Here is a 12,792-nt window from a genome sequence, read left to right on the forward strand (position 1 = left end):
GAGATACCACTTTCTGCCTTTGAAACTAGCAAGGATTTTTTTATTATTACATTTATTGGAGTAACATTGGTTAATAACATTATATAAATTTCAGGTGTACAACTTTATAATATGGAATCTGTATACTGTATTGTGTGTGAACCATTCAAAGTCTAGTCTCCTCTGTCACTTTGTATTTGACCCCTTTTACCTTCTTCATCCTCCCCTCACCCTGCTTCCCTTCTAGTAACCACCCTTCTGTTGTCTATATCTATGAGTTTGTTTTGTTTGTTCATTTGTTGCCTTTTGTTTTACATCCCACATGATTGAAATCTTGTCCTTTTCCACCTGACTTATCTCACTTAGCATAACACTCTCAACATTCATTTATGTTGTCGCAGATGACAATTTTTCATCTTGAATAGTTCAGTAGTATTCCATTGTGTGTGTGTGTATACACACACACACACACACACGCACATATGTGTGTGTGTGTGTGTGTGTGTGTATGTATACACCACATTGCTTTAGCCAATCATCTGTCAAGGGACACTTAGGTTATTTCCATGCCTTGGCTATTGTTAATAATGCTGCAATGAACACAGGTGTGCATATATCTTTACGAATAAGTGTCTTCAAATTTTTCAGGCAGACACTCAGAAGAGGGATTTCTGGGTCATATGGCAGCTCTATTCTCAACACTGTTCTCCAAAGTGGCTGCACCAATTCACATTCCTACCAGCAGTGTACAAACGTTCCCTTTTCTCTACATCCTCTCCAATACGTTTTTTGTGTTGTTGTTTTTTTTCATCTTATTAATAGCCTTTCTAAGGGGTGTGTGATGGTATCTCATTGTGGTTTTGATTTGCATTTCCCTTAGCTAGTGATGTTGAGCCTTTTTTCATATATCTATATGTCTTCCTTGGAAAAGTGTCTATTCAGGCCCGCTGTCATTTTTTCATTGGATTGTTTTTTGTTTGTTTATGAGTTGTGCGAGTTCTTTAAACATTTTGGATATTAGCCTCTTATCAGAGGTGTCATTTAATTGGATTGTTTTTTGTTTGTTTTTGAGTTGTGCGAGTTCTTTGAACATTTTGGATATTAGCCTATCAGAGGTGTCATTTGCAAATATCTTCTCCCATTCAATTTGTTACATTTTTGTTTTGCTGGTTTCTTTTGCTATACAGAAGCTTTTTACTTTGATGTAGTCCCATTCATTTTTTTTTTGTTTTTACTACCCTTGTCCTTGGGGTCAAGTTTACAAAACCCCGTGAGACCAAAGTCCATAAGTTTAGTATGTGTGTTTTCTTCTATGCATTTTAGTGTTTCAGATCTTATATTCAGGTCCTTAATCCATTTCGAGTTAACTTTTGTGTATGGTATCAGATAGTATAGTTTCATTCTTTTCCATGTGGCTTTCCAGTTTTCCCCAATACCATTTAATGAAATGAAGAGACTTGCCTTTCTCCATTGCATGTTTTTGACTCCTTGGTCAAAAATTAGTTGCCCATATATGTGTGGGTTTACATCTGAGCTCTCAATTCTGTTCCAGTAGTCTGCATGTCTGTTTTTCTGCCACTACCATGCCATTTTGATTACTGTAGCTTTATAGCATGGGTTAAAGTCAGGAAGTATAATACTGCTGGCTTTATTCTTTTTTCTTATGATTGCTTTGCCTATTTGGGATCTTTTGTGGTTTCATACAAATTTGAGGATTTTTTTCTTCTATTTTGTGGAAGATGCCATTGGGATTTTGATAGAGATTACATTAAATTGTAATATTGCTTTAGGTATGTGATCACTGTAACAATGTTAATTCAATCCATGAACACAGACTATCTTTCATTTCTTTATGTCTTTAATTTCTTTTAACAAAGTCTTGTGCTTTTTCGTATACAGGTCCTTCACCTCCTTTGTTAAGCTTATTCTTAGGTATTTTATTCTTTTCATTGCAATTATAAATGTGTTTGTTTTCATTTCTCTTTCTAATATTTTAGTGTCAGTATGGAGGAATGCAACAGATTTTTATATATTGATTTTATATCCTGTAACTTTACTGTATTTATTATTTCTAATAGTGTTTTGGTGGGGTCTTTAGGACTATCTATATGTAGAATCATGCCATCTGAAAATAATGAAATTTCTACTTTATTCCCAATTTGGATGCCTTTTACTTTTTTCTTGCCTAATTACTCTGGCTAGGACTTCCAGTGAATAACAGCAGTAAGAGTGGGCGTCCTTGTCTTGTTCCTGATCTTAGAGGAAAAGTTTTCATTTTTCACCATTGAGTATGATGTTAGCTGAGAGTTTGTCATATATGGCCTTTATTATATTGAGGTACTTTTCTTCTATACCCATTTTATTTAGGGTTTTTATCATAAGCAGATATTATATCTTATTAAATGCTTTTGCTGAATCTATTGATATGATCATATGATTTTTATATTTTATTTTGTTAATGTAGTATATCAAGTTGATTTGCAGATGTTGACCCATCTCTTGCATCCCTGTAATGAACCCCACTTGATCATAATGTATGATCCTTTTAATGTATTGTTGTATTCAATTTGCTAATATTCCATTTAGAATTTTTGCATTTATGACCATCAGTGATATTGGCGTGTAATTTTCTTTTTATGTATTGTCCTTGCCTGGTTTTTGTATCAGGGTAATATTGGCCTTGTAAAATGAGTTGGAAAGTATTCTCTCTTCTTCAATTTTTTGGAAGAAGTTGAGAAAGATGGGTATTATATCTTCTTTGAATGTTTGGTAAAATTCACCGATGAAGCCATCTGGTCTTGGACTTTTGGGGGAGGATTTTTATTACTGTTTCAATTCTTTACTAGTGATCAATCTATTTAGGTTTTCTACCTCTTCATTATTAAGTTTAGGAAGGTTGTATACTTCTAAGAATTTGCCCATTTCTTCTAAGTTATCGAATGTGGTGGCATATAGCATTCCACAGTATTCTTGTGTAATACTTTGTATTTTTATGGTGTCCATTTAACTTCTCTTTCATTTCTGATTTTGAGTCTTCTCTCTTCTCCTTAATGAGTTTAGCCGGAGGTTTGTCTTTTCAAAGAACCAAGTCTTTGTTTCATTAATTTTTTTCTATTGTCTTTTTGTTCTCTATTTCATTTATTTCTGCTTTGGTTTTTATTTCCTTCCTTAGTTGACTTTAGGCTTCATTTGTTCTTATTTTTCTAGTTCTTTAAGATATAATGTTAGATTGTTTATTTGGCATTTTTCTTGTTTCTTAAGGTATGCCCATAAGCTATAAAATTCTCTCTTACTACTGCTTTTGCTGCATCCCAAAAATTTTGGTATGTCGTATTTTCATTTGCATTTGTCTCTTTGTATCTGTGACCTCTTATTTAGTCTTTGACCCAATAGTTGTTCAGTAGCATGTTGTTTAATCTCCACACATTTGTGGGTTCTCCAGATTTCTCCTTGTAATTAATTTCGTTTCATAGTATTGATTGGAAAACATGCTTGGTATTATTTCATTCATAAATTTATTGACTAGTTTTATGTCCCAACATGTGGTCTATCCTCGAGAATGTTTTGTTTGCACTTGAAAATGATGTGTATTCTGTCATTGGGGGATGCAAAATTCTATAAATATCAAGTCCAGTTGGTCTAATGTGCCATTTAATGTGATATTTTCTTACTGACTTTCTGTATGGATGATCTATTAATTGCTGTGAGTGAGATATTCAAGTCCCCTACTATAATTGTAATTTTTTCAGTTTCTGCCTTTAGGTCTGTTAGTAATTGCTTTATGTTCTTTGGTGCAATATATATGCACCAATTTGGGTGTATATATATTGATAAGTGTTATGTCTTCTCGATGAATTATCCCCTTTATCATTATAAAATGTCCATTTTTGTCTCCTGTTACCTTTTTTATCTTGAAATCTATTTTGTCTGATATAAGTACTGCTACATCCCCATTTTTCTCTAGATGCCATTTGCTTGTAATATCATCTTCCACCCTTCACACTTTAAGCCTGTTTGACTCTGGAATTGAAGTGAGTCTCCTGCAGGCAACATATAGTTAGGTTTTTGTTTTTTAATCCATCCCACTACTCTGTGCTTTTTGATCAGTGAGTTTAGTCTCTTTACATTTAGGGTGGTTATTGATACGTAAGGATGTACTACAGCCATTTTATCTCTTGTCTTCTGGTTGCTCTATCTGCGTTGTTTCTTTTCCATTGCGATTCTGGTCTGCTATTTTAGCTTGGCAGTTTTCTATGCTTTTTTTTTTCTCTCACGTTTTATGTCTCAGCAAGGATTTTTAAGGCGATGGTATTCAGTTTTATCAAGTGCACTGTGTTTCAACTTCATGGCCTTTCGGTGGGCATTTTGGCAAAATGAAGCAAGAAGCTTGACACGTGTATGTGGGTAATTTCACTTCTAGGAATTCAGTCATTTATTCAGCAGATGTTTATGGACCTGCTGAGTTCCAAGCACTGAGCTGGGTGCCAGGAAGCTGATGGTTGGTGAGACAGATGTGGTCCTTACCCTCAGATCATCCTCAGCAGGGGCAGAGCAATTGTCACTCGGTTACCTCTGCAGGGATATAATGAGAAGTTCTGCAAAGGAGAGGTTCTAAGCCTCCTGTTCCGGCCTCTGAACACCAGCCCTGTGCTGAGCAGCTGTGTGACCTTGGGCAAGTCCCTGTACGTCCTGAGCCTCAGATAAGACAACTGTTCTGCATCAAATTCTAAGGAGCTAACGCATATGGAGCTGGCTCACAAGCCAGTCTTCTGTCTCCCTTCAGAGAGCATTGTCGTTACTGCCCAAAAGGCCTTTTTTCTTCCTCAAAGCTCCAATGGGGTAGTGGCAGTGGTTGCACAACTCTGGGAATATACTGAAAACTGCTGTTATTTTACACTTTAGAACAATAAAGTTTATAGTAAACGAATTATATCTCAATAAATCTGCTATAAAAAATGTTCAAACAAGGGGTCAACTCTGCTAAAAATGTTTTTCTGGCGAGAAATGTAAGCTTTGTGAAAACTAGACTTGCAGAAACAAGGAAAATCCTCTTTCCTAGAAGGATGGAGGGGGTTCTGTGTTTAATTCCAGGAAAGTACAGGTGTTGGAGAAACCACTTGCTGTTCCTGCTATAGCTGACCACCCACCTTTGCCACAAAGTAGTGCTGGGGAATCTGATGATTAGGATAAATGGGGGTGGAGTGGCAGGAATATCTCTCTGAGGACAAAAAGCAATTCCGAGCCCTGCTGGCTCCAGCTGTACTCACAGTTTCTCCCTACCCTCTGCCTACCTATCGGTTATAATTCCAGATACCTGAAGCCGGATGTGGACAAGAAATCCAAACATAAGACAGCAGTAAAGAAGAAGACCCTGAACCCAGAGTTCAATGAGGTACAAGGGGCTGGTGAAGCCACAGAAAAGCCACTTGTGCTCCTCTGGGACAGGGGGCCCAGAGGGACTGGGTTTTCAAGCATCACTGTGAGAGCTTCGAGGGTAAGAAGAAAGGATGGGGAGGGGCTGACAGGAGAGCCCTCAGCCATGGGGGCATGGACCAAGCTGAACCAGACTGAGGTGGTGCAGATGGAGGGAAGAAGATGGCTTGAAAAGATCTTCAGAGGATGAAACTGGCAGGATTGTGGCCATATTAGATGTGGAGCTGGAGGTTGGGGAACCCACCAGCAGGAGTGAGAGGTGTGAGGGAGATGGGGAAAGCTCTGGTGGGATGCGGTCAGGGTGACGAGTGAGAGCAGGGCGAGGAGACCAGGGGTCTCAGGCAGAGCTTGAGCAACAGAGGCAGACAGGAGGCTGACGAAATGCTTCCAGAGAGTGAGGGGAGTACCGGAAGCTGGTGGGAGAGAGGGTTCCACAAAGAAGGGAGTTACACAGCAGAGCCAGACCCAAGAGAGGTAAGCACACAAAGGCTGCCAAATGTGAGTCGATTTGGCAATAAGGAAGCTCTCAGAGATCTCAAGAGAGAGGCTTCAGTGACAAAGGAGCAGGTGGGTTGGAGTGAACGGGACCCTGAGGACTCCAATCAGGCAGATGTAGATGAGATGAGTGAGAATCCACCATTGTCCACCACCATGCACTGACCACCCTCCCATTCACCCATCCCTCCCTCAGTTCATGCCCTCACCATACCTCAGAGCCCTCCTGGCCATGTGGCATTGGCCTGACTCTCCCCTTCTGGCCACCAGGAGTTCTGTTATGAGATTAAGCATGGGGACCTGGCCAAGAAGACCCTGGAAGTCACTGTTTGGGATTACGACATTGGAAAATCTAACGATTTCATTGGTAAGAGGACATGATAAGAATGCCATTTGACCACATGCCTGTCCTGTCTTCAGTGAAGGGCAGTGGCCCTGAACCAAGACATAGCCCCTCCTTCCTGGCTTCTGGGGAAATCTGAGGCCATAGACCACCTGCCCCCACATATCCAACCTGACCCCTTGTGACAGAGGACGAGACAGGCCCAGAGAGGAAAGGAGGCCTGGAGGGTCACACAGCAGTTTGGGGGGAACAGGAGTAAGAGGTGGTGATAGCGCCTCAGACTGGACCCTGACCCCTTGTGGTCTGGAATTCCTGGTGGCCTTCGTGGCTGTGGACAGTAGAGCTACCCTGGGCCTTTCTTGCTCTTTTTTGCCCCCATCCCTTGGCCCCTAACATATGCAACTGCACTCTGCCCCCACACTGCTCTGGTCCTGGATAGAAGAAGGGCAGAATCCCCAGGCCCTGATCGGGGAGGTCAAGGATATGGCATGGCGGCGGTCAGGCCACCAACCACCTTCAGAGCCCAGCGGGCAGGGTGGAGAGTCTGGCCTTGGAGCATGGAATCTAGGAGGGGCAGGGGAGCACTGGCTCCAGAGGGATGGGTCTACGGGAGCACCTGCCCCCAGGTTCCTGACTGCCCCCTCAACTCCCCTCCTGCAGGTGGTGTGGTTCTAGGTATCAATGCCAAGGGCGAGCGTCTGAAGCACTGGTTTGACTGCCTGAAGAACAAGGACAAGCGGATAGAGCGCTGGCACACACTCACCAACGAACTCCCTGGGGCTGTGCTCAGCGACTGACTGGCCCCCACCTGCTGCCACACCTGCCCCTGTGTGTCACCTGGCCCAGCACTGGCCTGGCCCTGGGCTTCCTCAACTGCCACCAAGGGCCTCAGCCCCCACGTTGGGGGAGATCCAGGACACCTGCTCGAACACAGAACCACTGCAGCCCCCACTTGGAGGCCATGGAGGACCTAGCCACTCTGAGGGACAGCGAGGGCAGACAGCTGGGTCTACTTTCAGCCCCTGGGGCCCAAATGGGCCAGAGCTGGGAGGAGAGGAGCTTGGCCTCAGTACCCATCCTGGGGAAGGGAATGGGGCTATCCAAGGACAAGGAACCTACCAGAGGTCAGCAGTAAATCACAGGGGACCTCAGGCTGAGAGAACAGGAGTGCAGGGGCACCCTGGTGGGGCCAGTGAGAACTCCTGTTGGGGACGTTAGGAAGAAGCGTATAGTGGGGAGGAGACTATAAGCAGGACAGGATGCTGACTACATCCGTTCATCCCTGGCATTACTGGGCAGGTAAAAATGTTAACCTGAGAGCCAGGAGTCTGGTGAAGTTCTCAGAAGCTCCCAATGAACGTGGGCGACTGGCAAACAGTTCACTCAATAATTTCACAAGCCCTTAGGGAAGAATGAGATCCAGGCCTGCCCTCAGGGAGTTCCCCTGTCTAGTCAAAAAGCTGGAAACAAACCATTATGTGGGGATCAAGGAATGCCAAGGCTAGCCTGGTCGCCTGCAAGTGCTGTGGATTCTGCTGACTCTGCTAGGAGAGCAGGGAGGGCTTCTCAGAGCAGGTTATGCTTTAGCAAAACCTTGAAAGGTAGTAGAGTTTCTAGGCAGACAAAGGGGAAGGGCAGTGCAAGCAGTGGGAATGGTCTCAAAGGCCTGGAGCAGAGAGAACGGTGATTAAGCCAGGGACACTGAGGGACTCATGATTTCTCTGGGGGGCAGGGGCAATGGCACCCAGCCCTACTCCCTCCTCACCCTTGGCTGCCAGGCCAGCCTGGGCTCATAGCTGTTGGGGGAGAGATGGAAGTACCATGGTGAAACTGATGTTGGTGCAGGGTCAAGTTCAATTCTCAGATCCAGTTCTCCCACCTTTGATCTCTTTCCTCCTGAGGACCCTGGAAAATGAATACTGCCTCTCATTCTTCCCAGCTTAAGCATCAGGTCAGCTGTAGTCAAGAAGAGAAAAAGGGTCCTTTGTTTTATACTAAAAGAAGCAAAATGTCCTCCTGTCCTCCCCCTCCTCTTCCCTTCCCCTGCCTCCTACCTAGGCCCTTCTGGGTTTGGGACCCCAGGTGGTTGCCCATGCATCCTGGCCCTACTGTGACCACTGATGTCCCTCTCAGGAATACTGAGCAGCAGTCCAGGGCCTTGTTTCTGGGAAGCTAAGAGGGAGACACTCTGCCTGCTGGGCCTGTCTATACCCTGAGTCAGGGTCTCCAGGGAAAGGTTGAAGGGTTGGGGCCCAGGTCTGAAGCCCCAGACTTTTCCTGCCTTCCAGGGGGCTTTCAGGAATGCTGGATGAACAAATGCATAACCAAGGAATTTCTGTGTTCAACCCATTACTGGACTGATGGGAAATGGAGCCCAGAGAAGAAAAGCGACCTGCCCAAGGCTTTCCAGCCTTACCACAGCTGGGGCAGACCAGACTCCATGGCCCCTTCCCCACCCCCAGCCCAGGGCTCTGGACCACACTTCAGGGGAAGTAGGGTGCTGAGCTCACACACAAGAGGTCCTGCTAGCTGCCTGCCTGAGGCTCACCCCTGCCTGCTGCCTACCCACGCCGACACTAGCAGCAGGGTTCACATGGTCATCAGGGTTGGGCCTTCTGCTGCAAACACAAAGCACACCACCATCTGAGGCCTGGGGTGATGATTCAATCCCACCAAGTGCCCATCAGCCCTTTCCTAGTTTGCGGGGAACTTGGGACTCTAGCCCCCACACAGCACATGGCAACTTTTGCTGGTCATGGAGACTTGGTTTTCCCATCTTTAAGAAGGCTCTGTGTGTGTTAAGGGTTTTACATGCACTGTCTTAATAAATCTTCACAACCCTTGTGTCTGGTGAGCCCTGAGTACCCTCTAACTTTGCCTTTTTGGAGGGTCTCATTCAGAGATGAGCTCACACCCTCTCTGTGAAGACATGGAAATGCTGAATGGCAAAGCTAGAAGGGACTCTGTGAGTACACCTACTACAACTTCCTTAATAAATACATAGAGAAACTGAGATCCAGCTGGGACAAGATTTCCCAGAACTCCTGGCACCCAGTCCAGGGCCCTCTACTGCCCCAGGCTGTTCAAGTGTAGACTTGATCTTGAAAGACGGTCCCCTCTGACCACTGGGACAGTCAGGCTGGGAGGCAGGAATTCTGGACAGCCAGCTCAAGTGGAGGATGGGGCACAGGAGGGCCCCCAGGGAGTGACAGAACTTTCAGGAGAACCCTGGCACTGTTCTAGACCCCTTGCAGATTGTATCTCTGTAATAGAAAAAGCTCTTTGAGAAGCTGCAGTATCAGCTCTGCCTTTGACCCCAAACTGGCATCTTTCCTCTGGTCCATCCGACCTACAAAGATGGGAGATTTGATGCAAAAAAAAAAAAAAAAATGGCATTCCAAAGTCAGGTGTCAGTAACCGGGAGGGTCGCCCGCCATGCTCTGCATCCACCCTTCCTGGTCTCCGCCCCACCCACCGCCACCACTAGCCAATCCCCAACGGGCCCGTCTTCCAACCCTCAAGCGGTAACCTCCTGACCTCTAGTGGCGAGAGTGAGGAACTGCACCTCCCGGCCCGTGCATGTCCAGCCTTTGTTCCTTCTCAACCGAGAGAACCTCCCGATGCATGGACTCTGGCTGTCGTCGACGCAGACTCTCGTGCACTGCTTAACACCGTTTTGCTACCATGTGATGACTGCAGAAATCGTCCTTAAACTGCAGCCCCACACACAATTTTTGTACTTTCGTCTGACCTACCCGAAGGTGTCCTTTTTAAGTCTTATTTGTTAATATTTATAACGACATATAATCCAAAGTAAATGGAAACATTCATTGCGATCATATTGGCTTGGGAGACTCATTTTAATAGATTTGAATGAATGGGCAGGAAAGAACAAGTGAAACGGTAACTGGGCGTTATTCAGTACATTTTCTCATTTACTCTTCACCAAGAACCTATTTGAGATAGGTTCCCATGTTACAGATGAGGAAACTGAGGTTCACAGAGGTAAAAATATTTGTACAGAATCACATAGCTGGTAAGTGACAGAATCAGAATTCAACTCATGCCTCCCAAGACTTTACAAGAGGATCAGCATGCCATGCTATCAACCACCCACCTGTTCAACAAATAGCTGTGGCATATTAACTTTAACATCAGATGCTGGTCTAGGCACCCAGGACAGATTCATCAGTAAGACAGTCAATAAACAGTAAATATAATAATGATATATTAAAAGATGACAAGAAGAAGGGGGAGAAACAATGGGCATAAAGAAATCATATGGACTGGGAAGGTTAGGCTTAAATTGGGAGACCAGGTGGGTCTCCAGAGAAGATGACTTCTAGCTAAGATTTGTAGGGGGTGAGGGAAGGAGCTATGGGGCTACTTGAGGAAAAGTGTTTCACGTGGAAGGAACAACCAGTGCCCCTATAGGTGGGGGCAATCTTGGAGTGACTGAGGTCCATGTGGCTAGAGCAGGGTCAGGCAAGGGAAGAGTAGTAAATGAGGGCACAGGGGTACAGGAGACCAGATCAAGTAGGACTTTATAAATACTGGCTTTCAGTCTGAGTAAGATGAGATCTGACTTTGTTTTCTAACAGGCTACCTGGTAGAGAACAACAAGCTTGTGGTCTGGGGCATGTGATCAGGCTTTGTTTGGAGGTCCCTCTCGTGATGATATGCCAATGGGTCCAGGGTTCAAGGTCCAAATGGTACCCAGTATCCAGAACAGTGGCAGCTGGGTCCTAACCAGAGCCTGCTGAGACATGACTTAGGTCAAGGTTCTGGCCACCGGTCTCCCTTAGCAACCGCCTCTGTGCCGGCCTAATTTTCCAGGACTCCTGCCCACTCTCTGAACTACCTGATACCCTTCCAGTGCATTCCTTTTGTGCTTACGTTAACCAGAGTCAGATCTTGTTATTTTTGACAAAGAACACTGCCTGGTGCTATGACGCAATCTGATCATCTAGGTCTCAAGTGTCACCTCTTTGTGAGGCCTGCCCTGACAATCTCAGTCACTTTCATATCACTCTGCTTTCTTTTCTTCATGGCACTTATTAACAAAATCATCTTGTGTATTTGTTCATTCTTTTCTCCCCTCTATAACCTTCATGAAAATTGGGGCACATCTGTCTTATTTACTCCAGTAACCCCAGACTAAGGCTGAGTATAAAGTAGGCTTCTCATAAGCATTTGTTGAATGAATGGATGAAGCTGCTACCATGGACACTGTTTGAAAGGAGCCAAATCTATGTGTCTGGAGCATGTGATTATGATATGTTGAATCTAAGCTTAGATGAGTGTGCATAAGACTCTTAATAGCTCCAAATACTCCTGGGGTACAGATGAGAAAGGACCCCAGGTACCACACAGGGTTATCCTGAGTAAAGAAGGAAAGAGGATGGGGAGGTAGGTGGAGAAAGGAAGACTAGAAGAAGAAAGAAGCAGGAAGGCTGAGGGGAACTGAGGAGGAAGGAAGAAAAAAGATGGCAGGAATGGGCCTGGGAAGAGCTGCAAAGGCAGACAGGAGTCAGGAAGGCCAGCCATACTCCTCCACCGCATGCTCAGGGGGACGGGGGAAGCAGCAGTCCAGGATGGCCAAAAACGTGGTTTTCCATAGTGTCCACTTGCTGGGGAGACTGCTCTAGGTAGGGGCTGAAGAGAGGTCTAGAAACAAATCACACCAAGAGGGGCATGTAGCAATGGGGACAGAGAAAGCAGACTCATTGTCCAGTGAATCCAGTGTTGTAGTATTAATCTTGATCACTAAGATTCATTGGGACTGACTATTAAATGGATCATCTCCCAGCTAGGAAAACTGTACAAAACAAGTCTAAAAATGGGTGGAAGCTGAGGTAGAACACTAGTGGCAAGACTGACAGAAGGCTCAGAGTTCAGCCCTGAGGCTGTGAAAGGCCTGGGCTATGTGAGGCAGAAACAGGTGAGGGGAGAGATGTTGGGCACACATGGTTTCCAGGAGCCACACCATCCTCTGTGGACACTAAAACCTGGCTGGGACACTGCTTGCTCACAAGGACGCCCTGAAGCAGTCCCCAATTCCCCAGGGTGCTCCAGCACAAGCAGGGCCTACGGTGGGGCTGCCTCCTCCAGAGACTGTTCTCCCTCTAAATATTCTACCAGAATGAAAGCAACAAACCTATACGTCTGTACCCCAGGCCCTTTACACAGAGAGTGTAAAAAGAAAAAGGACCATTTGGGGGCAGGCAATTAGTTCCTTTGTTATTTCAGTAGCAAGGGTGTCCTTAAAGACTCTAAGAAAATAATAGACCAAAGAGAAGGTGCCAGAATTACAGTATTAGCAGCAATAACACCCACCTAGAGCTCTAAGACATGCAGACTATTCTAAGTGTACTCATTTAATCCTCGTAATTATGAGATACTGTTTTAATCTCTACTTTACAGAGAAAAAGACTGAGAAAGAGGAGCATGTTCAAGGATAATTAAGGGATAGAGCTGGGATTTGAACCCAGCCTTATGGCTCCAGAATCCATACTCTTTAATTGCTACACTATGCTGCTGGA

General features: G+C 44.9%; 1 protein-coding gene across 1 annotated transcript in view; it reads left to right on the forward strand.

Annotated features, from left to right (window-relative positions):
- The window catches only part of DOC2B (double C2 domain beta), a gene marked incomplete at its 5' end in the record, with an annotated part of 30,709 nt that extends 21,069 nt beyond the window's left edge, over positions 1-9,640 (forward strand). Inside the window, 3 exons of the mRNA XM_006925184.3 lie at positions 5,290-5,371; positions 6,178-6,274; positions 6,911-9,640. Of these exons, the coding sequence (XP_006925246.1) occupies positions 5,290-5,371; positions 6,178-6,274; positions 6,911-7,047 (316 nt within the window). The remainder of the gene's footprint in view (positions 1-5,289; positions 5,372-6,177; positions 6,275-6,910) is intronic.
- Positions 9,641-12,792: the final 3,152 nt, after the last annotated feature.

Source organism: Pteropus alecto, unplaced genomic scaffold, assembly GCF_000325575.1.
Source record: "Pteropus alecto unplaced genomic scaffold, ASM32557v1 scaffold98, whole genome shotgun sequence".
Taxonomy (NCBI): domain Eukaryota; kingdom Metazoa; phylum Chordata; class Mammalia; order Chiroptera; family Pteropodidae; genus Pteropus; species Pteropus alecto.